Source organism: Eleutherodactylus coqui, chromosome 8, assembly GCF_035609145.1.
Source record: "Eleutherodactylus coqui strain aEleCoq1 chromosome 8, aEleCoq1.hap1, whole genome shotgun sequence".
NCBI lineage: Eukaryota > Metazoa > Chordata > Amphibia > Anura > Eleutherodactylidae > Eleutherodactylus > Eleutherodactylus coqui.
The window spans coordinates 31,264,643-31,282,097 of record NC_089844.1 but is presented as its reverse complement, the minus strand read 5'-3'; the positions used below and the strand labels follow the sequence as shown (position 1 = coordinate 31,282,097).

At 42.9% G+C, this 17,455-nt stretch overlaps 1 protein-coding gene across 1 annotated transcript in view; it reads right to left on the bottom strand.

The window, feature by feature from the left end:
- TRPM8 (transient receptor potential cation channel subfamily M member 8) overlaps positions 1-17,455 on the bottom strand; it is an 85,157-nt gene that overhangs the window by 12,068 nt on the left and 55,634 nt on the right. Inside the window, exons 12-18 of the mRNA XM_066577356.1 lie at positions 14,162-14,443; positions 13,355-13,450; positions 11,035-11,164; positions 7,792-7,937; positions 6,043-6,155; positions 5,735-5,951; positions 3,504-3,595 (exon numbers count right to left, since the gene is read on the bottom strand). Of these exons, the coding sequence (XP_066433453.1) occupies positions 3,504-3,595; positions 5,735-5,951; positions 6,043-6,155; positions 7,792-7,937; positions 11,035-11,164; positions 13,355-13,450; positions 14,162-14,443 (1,076 nt within the window). The remainder of the gene's footprint in view (positions 1-3,503; positions 3,596-5,734; positions 5,952-6,042; positions 6,156-7,791; positions 7,938-11,034; positions 11,165-13,354; positions 13,451-14,161; positions 14,444-17,455) is intronic.

Sequence of the window (17,455 nt, the reverse complement as noted above, 5' to 3'; positions counted from 1 at the left end):
TAATGAGAAAATTGCTTATTCTGCCGGCAATTCCAGGTCAAAGTCTGCATTTAGACTAGCAGATTTCAACTGTGGAATATCCTGATCTCTGTGAAAGCCCCTTTATAAGGCATGAGTCAGTTTTGTCTTAGATTCCTTCCTTACCTTAGTGGTGATTGAACTGAATCAATCTTTCTTTAAGCAAGTAAATCCTTCAACTCAAGTAGCCCTTTTGGGAAGAATTTGGGAGTATAAATTTATTGCCATTTTTAATACCCTCAAGAATAGAATGAACCTCTGAGCAGGGTTCTTGCATCAGTGGAGAATATGAAAGGAGGTGAAGAGGGATGTCTTTAAAGAGAGTGCCCAGGGTGTGTGTTGAGACACCTAGGGGGTGAGTGGGTTGGGGGTTGGTGTCGTCTCTTCCCAAGGAGAGCACACAGAAGGGATGCTATTCCCAGTCGTTGTTTTACAGACATGGTAAAAACTCATACATTGATTTGAAGGAATGCTGCCATCCAATAGGTGGCGCTGCAGAAGTATTGTTCCATCTTCCTTATTTGCAGGTCTGAAGGAGAGATAACGCACAGGCCTGTGACCCCCTACCACTAATTTAGAGATAATAAAACTGTCACATTCCTTACCAGTGGACTAAGTGTTTACCTCCCTGCTTATCTTGTCTGGTATTGTTTAAAGTGCAAATTAGTCTCCCCAGTCTGTGCCATTTCATGTGTGTACATTTGTACAGATCTGTTTCATTACGCCTGAGGAAGAATCCTGAAGAGGTTCGAAATCTCACAATAAGATCATGTATTTTTGTTAGCCATTAAAAGGTATCATATCTACAAGATTACTTGGTTTCTCTTAAGGCCCATTTAGACCCAATGATTCTCACTCAAAATTCGTTTAAAGCCATCTTTTGAGCGAGAATCGTTGGGTCTAAATGCACGGACATTGTGCAGTTTTCATTAACAATTCTCTCATTGTTGTCTTTCAGCAAGCTGAAAGAGAATAAACAGACTTATCAGTGCCGCACGCTGAGTTCTCAGCTGAATACCGCTGATACTATTGTTTCAGCTGATGTCCCGCTTGGTAAACACAGCAGAAGACAAGTGGTCCAGCTGTCTTCTTCATACCCCGCTCGGAGCACTCAGCTGTATACCAGCTGATCGGTCCGTGAACACAGCAGCAGTATGCAGAAGACAGCGCTACAGCTGTGTTCTGCATACCCCGCTCAGAGCGCTCAGCTAGATACCAGCTGTGCGCTCCATGAACACAGCAGCAGTATGCAGAAGACAGTGCTACAGCTATGTTCTGCATACCCTGCTCGGAGCGCTCAGCTGTATACCAGCTGAGCGCTCCAAGAAGACAACAGCTGTATGCAGAAGATAGCGGTCCCGCTTGTCTTCTGCATAGAGCGTGAGCCTTCATTTACACACCTAAGCAAAGTGAATGCTCAAAACTCTCACTCAAACTGCTGTTTGAGTGAATTTTGAGCGATAATCGTTGTGTCTCATTGGGCCTTTACTGAGAACAAACACATTTTGTAGCCCTTTATGAAATGTTATTTGCAAAGATTCTTATAACCATCTGTTGTTTTGTGCAGGATTCTTGTGATACGGTAGATAATTTCACATCTCGTCCGGTAAGAAACCTTTCTTCGAGCATCCTTTTTGTAAACCTCAATTGAACATTTTTTCTGTACCTCGATTGAACTTCATTTTTAAATTGACGCCTCATTAATGCCTTCTAAAGTGGCAAAATGATGGCTCTGTCTGAGTGTTCTGCCTTTTCAATACAAGAAAGCATCCAGCTGGCCTTTGAAGCAGCAGCTTGACATAATATACTATTTTTTGGCCTATGATCTACAAATATGCCCGGTTCCTTCTCTATTAGTGTTTCATCTAGTTAACCCTCCACCTTGAAGATTTCTGAGAACTAGCTGCATAATTTGCATTACTCTATATTGGATGTGGGTGCCAAATGACTCCGTGTATCTACTTCAGCTTATCAAAATTTTCTGGATTCTGGTTGCTGACAATGGGATGTTCTGCCACTGGATCTGGTGAAGATTAAGTTATAGAGATGAGCGAACGTGCTCGTTTAGAGCAATTACTCGATCGAGCATCGCTTTTTTTGAGTAACTGCCTAATCGGGCGAAAAGATTCGGGGGGCGCCGAGGGTGACTGGGGGGTTGGGGGGGGGGAGAGAGAGCTCCCCCCTGTTCCCCCCTGCTACCCCCCAGTACCCCCTGAATCTTTTCACTCGAATAGGCAGTTGCTCGAAAAAAGCGATGCTCAATCGAGTAATTGTCCTAAACGAGCACGCTCGCTCATCTCTATTAAGTTATTAAAGGACTTTATGACCAGAGGGATTTTGGGCTTTTGTGCTCAGAGCAAAATTTCACCTTTTGGAATGTTGTATTCTAAACATGATGCTTTTTTTCAGATTCTTAGTCTACCCCAAAATGTTTTGTTCCTTTATTTTTGGGACAAATGGGACTTCCTTATTATTTAAAATTAGAGTGGATATTAATTAATTTTGTAGGTTTTTCTTTTAAGAAAAAATGGTTAGAAATTTGGAAAAATGCTAGTTCTTTTCTTTATTTTCCCACGCTGTGTTTTAAGGTAGCTTGTTCAATTATAATTTACCCTAAAAATTAGGCTACATTCACATGGGCAAGAATCGCACACGCGGTTTGTGCATTGCAAGACGCACAGACCTCACACGAATGTGAACTCTATTCTTTTGAATGGACTTATTCATATGAGCGATTTATTTCCCTCGCAGCAATTACCGATATCATATTGATTCCCTAGCAACCACCCAAATGAGGACACAATATTCCCACCTTCAGATGTTCGGGTCAAACGTATTCCACACTCCAAGAAAACTTGTGATCCGCAGGTCCCTTCATCACAGGAGGGAGCAGCTGTCACAGTAAGTAACATTGGGAACAGGTCCTGAGGTTACTGTCACAGCTGTGACAGCTCCTGTGCTGCAGGCACCCGCTGATCGCAGCATTCCTGCAGCGTGGGAGGGGTTAAACCAACAGCTTCTTATCCAGGTGCCATTATCAGGACCTGAACCAATTAAGTCCCAATGTTAGCACCCAGATCAGAGTCTATAGCTGTAACTGTCTTGAAGCTGGGAGACAGCAATGAAGCAGGACCATAAGCAGCAAACTGGCACACTGCTGGCTTCCATATATTTACAGGAGGCATTCGGGAAGGGGTTAAAAGGGCTTTACATATGTTTTTTGAAAAATACTATATTTTAGATTGTATAATTGCTTCATTTTTTGGTTTACTTATAGAATTGATCAATGGATTTATACAAATATTTTTATTTAGGGTCAGGATTATATTTTCTGTTGAATGAGGATGACTGGCAACTTCTTCACAAGCATATTGTTTTTGCTTTACATCGGATGAACATTAGATGTATTTGTGTTCCTTTTCAACCTTTATTACTATTTAACATCAGAACTAAATATGAACTTTAGATGCAAGAAAGGTAATTACCTGAATACAATCCCAGCAATAAAATACAAGATGGCCAGGATATCCATTATGTTCCATAGGTCAGTAAAATATTTCACCCCACTCATGTACATCTGCAAATAGAGAAGTATTTAGCTGCCTTGTACATCTGTGCAAAGTATGACTGTTACGTGTGCTGCTGGGATCTGTAGTTCTAAGCTTCCTAGCAGCACAGCCCTCACAGGGTTAATTGATTGAGCTTGCAGGGTGTGGTACTTCCTGCTAGCCAATCTTCTGGGTCTGTGCTCACATATAAACCCAGCTCCTGGTCAGTCTCTGTATGGTGTTCAGGGTAAGCAGTCATGAATCCTTGTCTGTTGAAGTTTGCTGTGTGACCTACTATCTGTGTTCTGTTGCAGCTTGCTGTGTGATCTGTGTCTTGCTGTTCATGTCTGTTTGTACGTTTATTTTGTGTTAGTTTGGCCTGCTGAGTTTGTTTGCTATGTCTGCGCTAGGTTGACCCCTAGGGCCTTCTAGTAGATGTGTCTTGCTAGTGTAGGGACTGCAAGATACGAGGGGCCTTGCCGGGGCCTGCAGCTTAAGTTCATTGGCCAATGTACGAACTTACACCTCGCATTTATATTCAGCTTATCATCTGCTATTAGTGTTTGCATCGTGGCTGCAGTATACTGTGTATTCTGGCTCTGTGTCCTGTTGTTCAGTCCCTGTCATGTGGCATGTGAATGTGTCCTGTTCTGGTGCGTGGCTCCTAGGATCAGCTAGGGCCCAGTTCCGAAGACCGCTGGGCTGCCCTTATTGGGGCAATGTCCCTGCTTAGGTAGACCCAGGTCAATCTCCCGGTAGCACCGGATCAGTTGCCTGAATCCCGTGTGAATACCGTGTGCAACATGTGTGCGTACCCAGTCCTCTTTGGTCATGATCGTGTGGGCCCTGTGCTTAGTTTGCCCACACGATCGTAACCATGACTCATTGCTACATATATACATAGTAACATAGTAACATAGTATGTAAGGCCGAATGAAGACATTGTCCATCTAGTCCAGCCTGTCTATCCTACTGTGTTGATCCAGAGGAAGGCGAAAAACCCCAGGGCCAGAAGCCAATTAGCCCTTTTGGGGGAAAAATTCCTTCCCAACTCCCTAATGGCAATCAGACTGTTCCCTGGATCAACCCCTAATAGTTCCTACCTGCCTGTATACCAGGATTGACCCTTAACCTAATATTTATATCCTGTAATATACTTCTTCTCCAGAAAGACATCAAGTCCCCTTTTAAACTCCTCTATCGATTTTGCCATCACCACTTCCTCCGGTAGAGAGTTCCACAGTCTAACTGCTCTTACAGTAAAGAACCCCTTTCTATGTTGGTGATGAAACCTACTTTCCTCTAATCGTAGCGGATGTCCTCTTGTTACCGTCGTGGTCCTGGGTGTAAACAGATCGCGGGAGAGATCCATGTGTTGTCCCCTCATGTACTTATACATGGTTATTTGGTCGCCTCTTAACCTTCTTTTTTCTAGAGTAAATAGTCCCAATTTGGATAGCCTCTCTGGGTATTCCAGTCCCGTCATTCCATGTATTAGTTTAGTTGCCCTTCTTTGAACCCCTTCAAGCACTGTGACATCTTTCCTGAGCACCGGTGTCCAGAATTGTACGCAGTATTCCATGTGAGGCCTGACAAGTGCCTTATATAATGGAAGGATAATGTTCTCGTCCTTCGCCCCTATACCTCTTTTAATGCACCCCAAGACTTTATTTGCCTTTGCAGCAGCTGACTGGCATTGGTTACTCCAGTTTAGTCTATTATCCACTAATACCCCTAGATCCTTTTCCATATCACTTTTCCCCAGCGGTACCCCATTAAGTAAATATTTGTGACATCCGTTCCTCCTGCCCATGTGCATAGTCTTACATTTTTCAACATTGAACTGTTTATATACATACACAACAAAAGGGAAATGCATTAGCTTAGAGAGTTGGAAATCTCAAAGCTGAGAGCCGAATGGGCCATAGGCTCCGTCATTCTAGCACTAAAATAGGGGATGTAATTGAAGGACTCCCATTGAGGTGGTCTTTTGACCAGCTGTTTTCTAAATGCTGTTAACAGCAGGTTAGGAAAGTTGGCAGCCACTACAGTCATGTACAGACAATAGAAGCCAAAAAATCTACAGTAGTATCAGAAAAGAACATCAGATTACAAAAATCTGTATCAATATCTGTTTATCATACAAATCAACCTACAAGGAATCGTACCTGTCTGATCTCATCACAAAACAATATAAAAACTAGCACATAGACAGTAATCTCAAGACCAGTAGGGGCTCGTTGGAAATCCATCAGTAAGACATATGCAAATAGCAGAAGGAATCCAATATAGAAGATAACCGTCCAGGAGAAGACCACGAAAGGAGAAGTGAAAAAATCAAAGTAATTCAACAAAATGCTTCTTGGTCCATCTGTATGTTTTTTTCTGTGTTGAAAAGCAAGAAAACACATAAGTAACATATTTTATGTAGATAACGGTATTTTCTGTACTGCAAAATGAAAACTCTTATACATACCTGAAAGATATGAACCCACAGCAGATGAGAGGAAAGAAGAAAAGGGACATGAGAATCTTCCAGTTCTTCGTATCTCTGGAAATCTCCCCATACCATTGCTTGGAAAGAAAGTTCTGAGTCAAGATAAAAGATAGAAAAAATGAAATGAGACAAGCGGAGGACAGATTGTAAATGGTCATCATGTACATTGTCATGGGACATCGGTGGTTGGCTTGAAATGAAAGTGTAAAACCAAAACGGATTTACCAGTTTGGAAAACTACAAGCTCAGATCAGACAACACTTCTAATTGAATACAGATCATAGTAATTATGTCCAGAGGCGTAACTTGAAGCTCCCAGCCCCCGATGCAAAACTTGTAACAAGGCCCCCAACTATAATGCTTTACTCATAGTACTGGGTTCCCTATATGGAGAAGAGAGGCCTTATGGGCCCCCTAAGGCTCCTGGGCCCGGGTGCAACCGCATCCCCTGCATCCTCTATAGTTACGCCCCTGATTATGTCCCTCTAGAAAAGTTGACTTCCCAGAGCACTATGGAGATGCAGTAGACTAAAAAGGTACATGTGTCAGATTGATTAGATTGGTTGTGCTATGTACTATATCACTAGCTCTAGATGTAGATTCCAATCGAACAATACAATGCGATTGCAGAAAAATATAAAGTCTGAGATAACTGTTGAAGTAGTAGTTTAAATAGACACTAAAGGCCCATTTAGACAGTACGAATGTCGGGCAAAAGATGCCTGACATTCGTCCCCACACATACTCGCTCCCGTGCTGCTACACGGAAGCTAGTATGGCTGGCTCACAGCGGGGAGGGTGGAGGAAATTTAATTCCTCTCGCTCCCCCGCCCCTCTCCAATGGCTTAACATAGCAGCCTTTCAGTACTAAACGGCTGCTATATACACTGAACGATCATCGTTCAGTGTAAATAGCAGCTGTTCAGTTTTGAACGGCCGCTATGTTAAGTCAATGGAGAGGGGTGAGGGAGAGCGAGGAGATAAATCTCCTGCAGCCGCTCGCCCCCTGCTGGCCACTCTGTGTATGTGGGGACAAGTGTCGGGCATTGTTTGCCCGACATTCGTCCCATCTAAATGGGCCTTGACTCTTCATATAACTAGTCTATGTGTGTATAATCTGTTTTGTAATAAACGTGCCTTCACATTTTTGGGGGGTTTACCACTGAAAATCAAGTTTGAAGTGGCTGTCAAAAGGGGTTTTCTTTTCAGGACGTTTGCAATCCACTACTTGTGGTTAGGCATTTTGCCTCCCTAGTAATGGGAGCACTGCTAATTACTACATGCAACAGAGGATTTGGCATTCACATGTTTTGAAGTTGATTGGAGCAGGGCTATGCAATGCAGCATGGGAAATGCGGAAGTCCTGGGCAGAATGGCTGGTTTAGGAGCTGCAAGTGGATTGCACACAGTGGAGCAGCAGAACAACGGGAATATCTATAAAGAAAACTAAATTGATAGAGCTCACACTGGGTGCAAGCAGCAGCAAAGCAGCAGCCAATGAAGACCTGGGTTGCTGCTGAAAATGTTTTTGAAAACTGAGGTATGATTTAAGGCAAAGTCAAGACCCTTTGAGGTAACAAAAAGGAAAACTAGTTGTCTCATGTAACATCATATCCACAATATAAGGGACCTGTCATATGGGATGGAATTGAAATATAACTTGATATACTAAGCTCTTATACCAACAAGTCTGAGACATTTTCACTTTGGGATCACTATGAGTATTACCTGTACCCCTGGCTGTGCTATAAATTGCTGGTCTTTTGCTTCGACTGCCATTTCAAGACAGCTACAGCTACCCCAGGCTTCACAGGAATAGACTAGCAGACTCTCTGCAAGTTCCTCATCATTGCTGTAGCATTCTGTGAACAGCTCTAAGCCAATAAAATAATTTGAGTCAGTTATACTATATAGACAAGACCTTTATTAAATACTGAAATCCCATCATGCTTTAGGAAGAAACATGTTACATTTCTTTTATTTAGCCTTCTTGTGTGCTGCTAATCAAACCTTGGTTGATAATGGGCTTTGTATGGCCTTCCAACAATGTTCAAGGTTCATGCAAGATCATAAGAGCAAAAACTCTTATACTAACTCCACCCAAGGTTGTAACAAAATATCAAAGCATAGCTCAAAGACATCAGACTGTAGTTGAAAGACGACTTGTACAACTGCGCTGTGTGAGAAGTTTACAATGCGTAACAATGTCACAAACAGAATTACAGTGATACCTTGGGTTAAGAGTGCCTCAGCTTACAAGCGTTTTGACTTGACAGCAGGCTCTCTCCTGAATTTTTGCTCTGATTTAAGAGCAAAAACTTGGGTTAAGAGCCTTGCTCTCAATGGGGCCGCCACTGTTGCCGGTGGCCCTATTAAAGGAGATGTCCCGAGGCAGCAAGTGGGGTTATACACTTCTGTATGGCCATAATAATGCACTTTGTAATATACATTGTGCATTAATTATGAGCCATACAGAAGTTATAAAAAGTTTTTTACTTACCTGCTCCGTTGCTAGCGTCCTCGTCTCCATGGTGCCGACTAATTTTTGGCCTCCGATGGCCAAATTAGCCGCGCTTGCGCAGTCCGGGTCTTCTGCTGTTCTCTATGGGGCTCCGTGTAGCTCCGTGTAGCTCCGCCCCGTCACGTGCCGATTCCAGCCAATCAGGAGGCTGGAATCGGCAGTGGACCGCACAGAAGAGCTGCGGTCCACGAAGATAGAGGATCCCGGCGGCCATCTTCAGCGGTAAGTATTGAAGTCACCGGACCGCCGGGATTCAGGTAAGCGCTGTGCGGGTGGTTTTTTTAACCCCTGCATCGGGGTTGTCTCGCGCCGAACGGGGGGGGGGTTTAAAAAAAAAAAAACCCGTTTCGGCGCGGGACATCTCCTTTAAAAGCAATGGCCTGCTAACAACCCCTGCAGTGATTTTCGGGGAAGGGCTTTAAATATAAGCCCTTCCCTGAAAAATCATCCTTAGCTGTATTAAAAAATATATACTCACGTGTCCGCCGCTGCCGGGGCTCAGGCGCGTCTATCCACTGCTCGTTTTTCTTGGCTACTGAAGAGCTTCCGAGCAGTGCAGGGAGAACAAGCGGCGGCTAGACATGCCTGAGCCCCGGCAGACAGGTGAGTATATATATTTTTTTGCTACAGCTAAGGATGATTTTCAGGGAAGCCCTTCACCGAAAATCACTGCGGGGGTGTCGGCGTCCTATTGCTTTCAATGGGGCAACGCCATCTCCAATGAAATCAGTGGCAGAGGTTCGCAATCCGGAATAGATTCATGGCTTTTCCATTCATTTCAATGGGGAAAATTAAATTGACTTAGAAGTGTTTTGGGTAAAGAGATTCGTCACGGAACCAATTAAACTCTTAACCCATGGCACCACTGTATGTCCATATGTAATTAGGTCGGGTTAACAGAAGCTCTTTCAAATGTGTTCTCAATCTGTGCGCCATAAAGGGAATGTATCATCTATATTGTTTATTACTTATTAAAATCAGATCATGAAACATTTTCTATTTTTCTAAACTGCTTGTATTATTTTCGTGCTGCGGTTGCAATTCAATTTTTTTTTTTTAAACTAAGCAGAATAAAGTTTGGGATTTTCATTTTCCAAGCCTGGGTTGAGCTGGCTTTTCCTACAATTTACTTTACTTTCATGCTTTGTCTAAGCAAGAACGTGCTTTATATCCATTTTCCTGGATTTGGTTTGTGGACTGGATTTTTTTTATATAACATGGGGTCTATACCTGCCCTGGCATCTTGTATTAGTATACCAGTAAGTATGGATCCAGCAATTACACAGGAGTCCAGAAATGCAAACTTTGACTAACATGATCAAACTAAAAAACACTGTTGAAACCAAGGGCGCAGTGCAGCGCCAGGAACAGAGGCAACAGAGTCTTTTTGTGCAGTGGTAGCAATTTAAATACACTTAAAAGGAATAAAGTTTTGAATTTGAATTTTCCAAACCTGAGCTGAGCTGAATTTTCCTACAATTTAACCCTTTCCAATCCACTCTCTGACGTCTTATGATTTAAGGCCGTACAGCTCTGATGTTGGAAGACGTCCATTGGGGTTCTCTTACTGTATATTACCAGCACCTCTGCTGTCGGAGCCTATTCAACGTGTCACCTCATGCAGTACTGGCTTTAGCCAGCATATAGCGCCGTTGTATAACAGCAGAAAAAGAGTAAGCCCCCTAGTAAAACCAGTATACAAATTGGATTGGAAAGGGTTAATAGACACCACATCCTAAATAGCATGTAGACTGGCAAACTGCTACATGGAGGATCATTGTAATTGTTCCTCCTCATAGCAATTTGCCTGTATGCATACTGTGGGATGTGGTGTCTCTACCTGCCCTTACATGTTGTATTAGTATAGCAGTAAGTATAGCGTCTTCTGTGATTTTTATTTTCTTTTGAAAGCAAATATTGTATGTTATTACATGGGAGTGCTATTTGTAGATGCTCTAAATTTGCTATTTATCTAAACTAATAAATAGCAAATTTAAATAATAGCATTTATAATAATAGTATTTATAATAATAGTTCAGTGTTATTACATTCGCATTTCAAAATGATCTAACGCAACATCCTAACCGAACAGTAATTTTACAGTAGAAGTGCTGTGTATACTTAAGGGAATTATATCTAAGACTCTGCTTCGGCACATAAAGTAAGACTGTCATAAAATATTAATACTATGCTATTCGCTCTGCTCATTTCATCAGATTCTACTGTACATCAATACGCAGTCTAGCCAAGGAACAATCGTATAAAGTCCATACAGGCTAAAAATGGCCCCTTGGGTACAGGTATGTTACCACTGATTAAATGCATGCTTCCAATGAAATTGTTTATACAAGATATTGCTTTAATTACACAAGGACGAGAGTTCTTAATCGATATTATGCCGTAGGTCATTCGTTCTTATTTTATAACATAACAAGTCATCCAAACTTTACCCACGGCTTTGGTTTCATACTCATTTGCAATCTCTTCCGATTCCCCGGCGGCATTGATATCATTTTTGACTTTGGCCAAGCTTTTCAGTAGTTTGCTCGCTCCCAGCGCAGCCAGAGTGCATCCTCTTGTCTGGAATAAAACATATTCTTGTACTATTTCCAACAAAGGCTTCTAGCACTAAATAGTATTATAATAAATATAGAAAAAACACCGGTGAGTTATTATATAGTTATAGGGATATCATTTTATAAACCATTCATTGCACTATAAAGCCATCCAGTGTGTGATTCTACCTGCTTTATAGCTATGCTAATATGTGAAGACAAACATATAAAGTGATGGGAGAATAAACTATGGTAAAATATACAGCAGCACATAAAGGAGTTGTGCTGGATTAGAAAAAAAAAGATTTGCTTGTTTTATTCCCAGAAACAGAACCATTTTTATCCAAGGGCCGTACTTGGTATTGTATTAGAGCTTAAAGCAACCATTGGGTCCTGGACAAACAAAGATGGCCGCACCGCTTCTTTAACTACATGATGCACACTGTGCATTAGTAGGCATCGGTAATATAAAACACTACATGCTGCTCTGATTGGCCAATGCTGCTTACAGGGTCAGCCAATCAAAGCAGTGGGTAGAGTCTTAGACTAATAATTAGTGATGAGTGAGCATACTCGCTAAGGGCAATTGCTTGAGCGAGCATTGCCCTTAGCAAGTACCTGCCCGCTCGAGAGACAAGGTTTGGGTGACGGCAGCGGGCAGGGAGCTGCGGGGGAGAGCAGGGAGGAGGGAGGAACGGAGGGGAGATCTCTCTCTCCCTCACCCCCCCCCCCCCCCCCCCCGCTTCCCCCTCTGCTCCCCTGCGCCGGCAGCCGAACCTTTTCTCTCGAGCGGTCAGGTACTCGCTAAGGGCAATGCTCGCTCAAGCAATTGCCCTTAGCGAGTATGCTCGCTCATCTCTACTAATAATGCATGCTATTGCATAGTGTGCATCAGGTAGTCAAAGAAGCGGTGCTGCCATCTTTGTTTGTCCAAGACCGGATGGTTACTTTAGTTCAAATTCATGCTGCGCAGATGTTAGGCTACCCCTTAGAGAATGCAAGAGAGGTTGAGCCATTCCAAAGGCAGAGATTCAGAAATACAATGGTGTGTGATCATATGGTAATTGAAAAATAAATATGAATTTAAGGTGTTGCTGGCGCACGGAACGTCTTCGGCTGCCTGTCCACGGCCGGGACGGAATATCTCTAGTGATATTCGCCCGCGGGGGGCACTCACAGGTCTCCATGAAGAGCCTAATAGATAGGCTCACCGCAGAGAATCACAGCAAATTGCAGCATACCGCGATTTTAATCTCGCGAGTGGAGAATCGCTATGATTCTCCGCACGTGGACTTCGGGCTGCGCATTCCATAGTTAGCCTATGGAAAACGTTGACTGAGTTACCAGCGGCTGTATCATCACCGCGGATAATGCAGTGACATATTGCCCATGGCAATTGGGCTTATTAGTAAAGCCAAAAGTAAAATCAAAAAACTTGGTAAGTGGCACAACTCTAGGAGCGAATAAAGGCTCTAGAGACAAAGTAAACAAACAAAGTGAAAGTGAGTGCAGTACACGGCATCAGGCTGAAGGACCTGAACATTGTAATGCGGGCATTAGATGTAAATCTGCCCACTTAACCAGGAAGTGGTAAAGAGCTCATTGGCACATGAGTGGAGGCAAAAACTGAAAGTGACCTTTCAACTTTTCCCCCCTTTGACCTCTGGGACAGAACTATACATGGGTAAGAGTATGGGGTCCTTAGTAATTTAACTAATGCCCATGTAGAAAAATTTAAATGACTTTTTATAGTGGGTGGACAAGCTCTTTAACTATGTTTAGGGCACCATCAAACATTAACTAGGCTGCTATGGGTATTTTGGGAAACATGTGAGACCACTAGGGATGAGCGAGCGTACTCGGAAAAGCACTACTCGCTCGAGTAATTTGCTTTATCCGAGTATCGCTGTGCTCGTCCCTGAAGATTCGGGTGCCGGCACGGAGCGGGGAGCTGCAGGGGAGAGCGGGGAGGAACGGAGGGGAGATCTTTCTCTCCTTCTCTCCCGCCCGCTCTCCCCTGCTCCCCGCTGCGACTCACCTGTCAGCCGCAGCGGCACCCGAATCTTCAGGAACGAGCACAGCGATACTCGGATAAAGCAAATTACTCGAGCGAGTAGTGCTTTTCCGAGTACGCTCGCTCATCTCTAGAGACCACCAATGAAATAAAAATAATGGAATTAAATGTAACGACATGTGTAGATGACAGTGCTCTCACCTGCTCCCATATCACTTTAGATAGTTCTCTTTTGTTCTGTAGTATGGCCCAAATAAACAGAATCTGGATTGGATGCTTTATTATTGGAGTCAGATCCTGATCAAATAAAAACAAAAATAGAGATTACAGCCTACGTTTTGCATTGATGTAATATAGTATATGTGGCTGAAAAAAGACCTATGTCCCTCTAGTTCAGTCTATTACCCCCAAATGTTGATGTAGAGGAAGGCAAAAAACCTCAATGAGGTAGAAGCCAATTTTCCTCTTTTAAGGAAAAAAAAAAATTCCTTCCTAACTCCAAGTCTGGCAATCGGAATAATCCCAGGATCACTGACCCTTCTGAAGTAACTAAAGAAATACATTGTATTCAAGAAATACATTGGTGTAATCGTCCTTAAAGCAACCCTCCAGTCCTGGACAAACAAAGATGGCCACACCATTTCTCTGACTACCTGATGCCTACTGTGCATTAGTATATTTAATTAGTCTTAGCCCCTACACCTGCTTTGATTGGCCACTGCTGCCTACATGAGCAGCACTGGTCAGTCAGATCAGTATGTAGTGTCTTAGCCTATTTATGCATATTAATGCACATTTTGCATCAGGTAGTCAGAGAAGCACTGTGGCCGGAGGGGTGCTTTAAAGGAATTAGAAGACAATGAAACCAGCTCTTCATGGCCAGTCTTCAGTTTTTCATTCTTCTTACACTGAAATATACACTTATACATTTCATGGGCATAGATACATTTATAGAAGATTATGTGTACATCCAGTTATAACCTATAAAAAGGTTTGGCGGTCATTCACCTGAATCTCAGAGTCATCACAGCTATTCCTTTCCTCTTTCCGATTTCGTTGATAGGTCAAAACCATCTTCCAGGTAAAGGTGAGTAAAGCATCATTGTAAGAATTTTTGGCAATCTGCAAATTACGAAATACTAGAGTACTAAAGTGTTGAGAAAAAAGTTCAGTAAGGACTTCACTAGTAAGAAACTTGCGTAGATTCAAACCATTCTCCAGGAGAAGACGAACAAATTTTGGCCTATCCTTTACCAGTGCTGTAAACATTGCATCTTCCAAGTCACTTGACTGTGAAAAATGAGAAAAGAGAAGGACAATCGAATAAAGGTGGGGAAACGAGTGGACAAATGAAACAGAAGAATGTCACTATATGCACTATATGTGGTGCTGGACTGCTGCTATAAACTAAACTGCAGTCCTGCAGAATGCACAATGCCACCTTCTTATACTGTATGTGTCGTAATTTAAGTTTCATCCCTGTTGATAATACATGATGAAATAAAGATATGGCAACATAAATGGTCAAAGGAAAAAGGGTTTCTGAACGTTCTTTTCTGTTACAGTTTAGTCAAATCATGCCTCAGTGTAAACTACAGATTTACATTTGTGGACATTATACCCTCCCATCTCCTAATAAAGAAGAATGTTTTCTTGAATTATCAAGAAAAATTGAGAAAGCCAAAGGAGACAAGTATAAAGATACTAGCTGATATACCTGGCTTCACACCTAGGTAATTTGGTACAGGTGTTTACCTGTTGTTCACATAGAAAATTTTATAAAATCATGGTTACTTTAGAGGAACTGAGGAATAAAATATGTATACACATAGAGGAGCGTTAGATTCTCCTCAGACTGCATGTACCAATGTCCCTCTGCAGAATGTGCCACCCCTCCCACTCTCCTCAATTTTTAACTTTAAAGGTAACACCCCTTTTATTCAAATTTAGCCTTAAAGGCCTGCTCCACCCCTGCAGTCCATGGCCACTTCCTTATGTACTTTATAGCCCTTCAGTATATGTGCACAGAGGTCAATTAGATTCTCCTCAGTATATACACATAGAGGTGTGGTAGCTTCTCCTCAGTATACAAATCATTTACCTAGGCTTAATTGCTTCTGATTAAAAAACTCTCTCATGTATCATGGATTTTTTCACACTTGGAATTGAATATTCAAGTAGCCACACCTTAACGTTTCCTATTTAGGATGTAAAGAACGGTCGTGGCAAATTTCACGTTTGTACAAATGTGTGTTATTAGTTACATTACATAGGGGGTAACTTACTTTGACACTTAGAATTGAATAATCAAGTTGTGACCCCTTTACTTTTCCTATATACACACTAAAGAATGGTTGTGTCAAATTTTGAGTTTGTACGACACTGAGAAGTTAGAGAATTACATTACTCATAGGTACATTACATAGGGGGTCACTTACTTTTGCACTTCAAATTGAATAATCAAGTTGTGATCCCTTTACTTTTCCTATTTAGGACCTAAAGAATGGTTGTGCCAAATTTCATGTTTGTACGTCACCGGGAAGTTAGAGAATTAGATATGGTACATTACATAGGGGGTCACTTACTTTTACACTTAGCATTGAATAATCAAGTTGCAACCCCTTTACTTTTCTAATTTATGACCTAAAGAATGGCTGTGTTAAATTTCCCATTGGTACGGTATAGATGTTTATTATTATTTACATAACATAGGGGGCACTTACTTTTGCACTTAGAATTGATTAATCAAGTTGTGACCCCTTTACTTTTCCTAATTAGGACCTAAAGAATGGTCGTGGCAAATTTCAGGTCCTATCTTTTGATGGCACAACACCGGCGGCTCCCATAGACTCCCTTGGGAACTGGATGGCAAAGGAAGGAGACGGGAGGGGGAGGGCGAAGGAGTGGCATACTCGCAAATACTAGCCGTGACGTGCTTTCAGCTGCCATTTAACTCTCCAATAGCCGCAATGTTTTAGCACAGCTATCAGAGCGTTAAACTGACGCTCATGTGAAAGAGCTCTAAGTCTGCTTTCATACATTCGCAGTCCATTAAAACCATTAAAACCTCATTCAAACACTCGATTATATCCCCTCTGATTAAAAAACCAACCCTGGACCCGACTAATGCTGCCAACTACCGATCCGTCTCAAACCTCCCCTTTATCTCCAAATTACTGGAACGCCTGGTCTACTCCCGCCTTACTCGCTTTCTCTCTGACAACTCACTCCTCGACCCCCTCCAGGCTGGTTTCCGCTCTCTACACTCGACCGAAACTGCCCTTACAAAAGTAACAAATGACCTGATGACTGCAAAGTCGAGAGGTGACTACTCCTTACTAATCCTCCTTGACCTGTCTGCTGCATTTGACACTGTCGACCATAATCTCCTTCTCACTATGCTCCACTCTATTGGTCTAAAGGATACTGCTCTCTCCTGGTTCTCTTCCTACCTCTCTGACCGCTCTTTCAGTGTTTCCTTTGCTGGTTCTATCTCTGCTCCACTTCCTCTCGCTGTCGGGGTACCCCAGGGCTCGGTCCTTGGTCCCCTTCTTTTCTCTATCTATACTGCCCCAATTGGACAAACCATCCACAGATTTGGCCTCCAATACCATCTCTACGCTGACAACACCCAACTATACACCTCCTCTCGTGAGATCTCTGGAACATTCCTCCAAAATATCACCGACTGTCTGTCCGCTGTCTCTAACACTATGTCCTCCCTTTTTCTCAAACTAAACCTCTCTAAAACTGACCTCCTTGTCTTTCCACCTTCTAACCGACCTCCCCTCAACATCTCCATTCCAGTGTCTGGCACCATCATAACCCCCAGACGGCATGCCCGATGCCCTGGGGTCACACTGGACTCTGACCTCTCCTTTGCCCCCCATATCCAATCTCTGGCCCAAACATGCCACCTGCACCTCAGAAATATTGCTAAAATACGTCCGTTCCTAACCACGGACACGCTAAAGACGCTCGTGGTTGCACTCGTCCACTCCCGGCTTGACTACTGCAACTCGCTACTCATTGGCCTCCCCCGCACTAGGCTCACTCCACTCCAATCCATACTAAATGCAGCAGCTAGACTCATTTTTCTATCCAGTCGTTATTCAGACGCCTCTGCATTATGCCAGTCGCTGCATTGGCTGCCCATCCACTGCAGAACTAAATTTAAACTCCTCTACCTCACTCACAAAGCTCTGCATGGCGCTGCGCCACCATACATCGCCTCCCTACTGTCAGTACACCACCCAGTGCTCTCACTCCGATCGGATAACACACTCAGACTAAACACCCCTG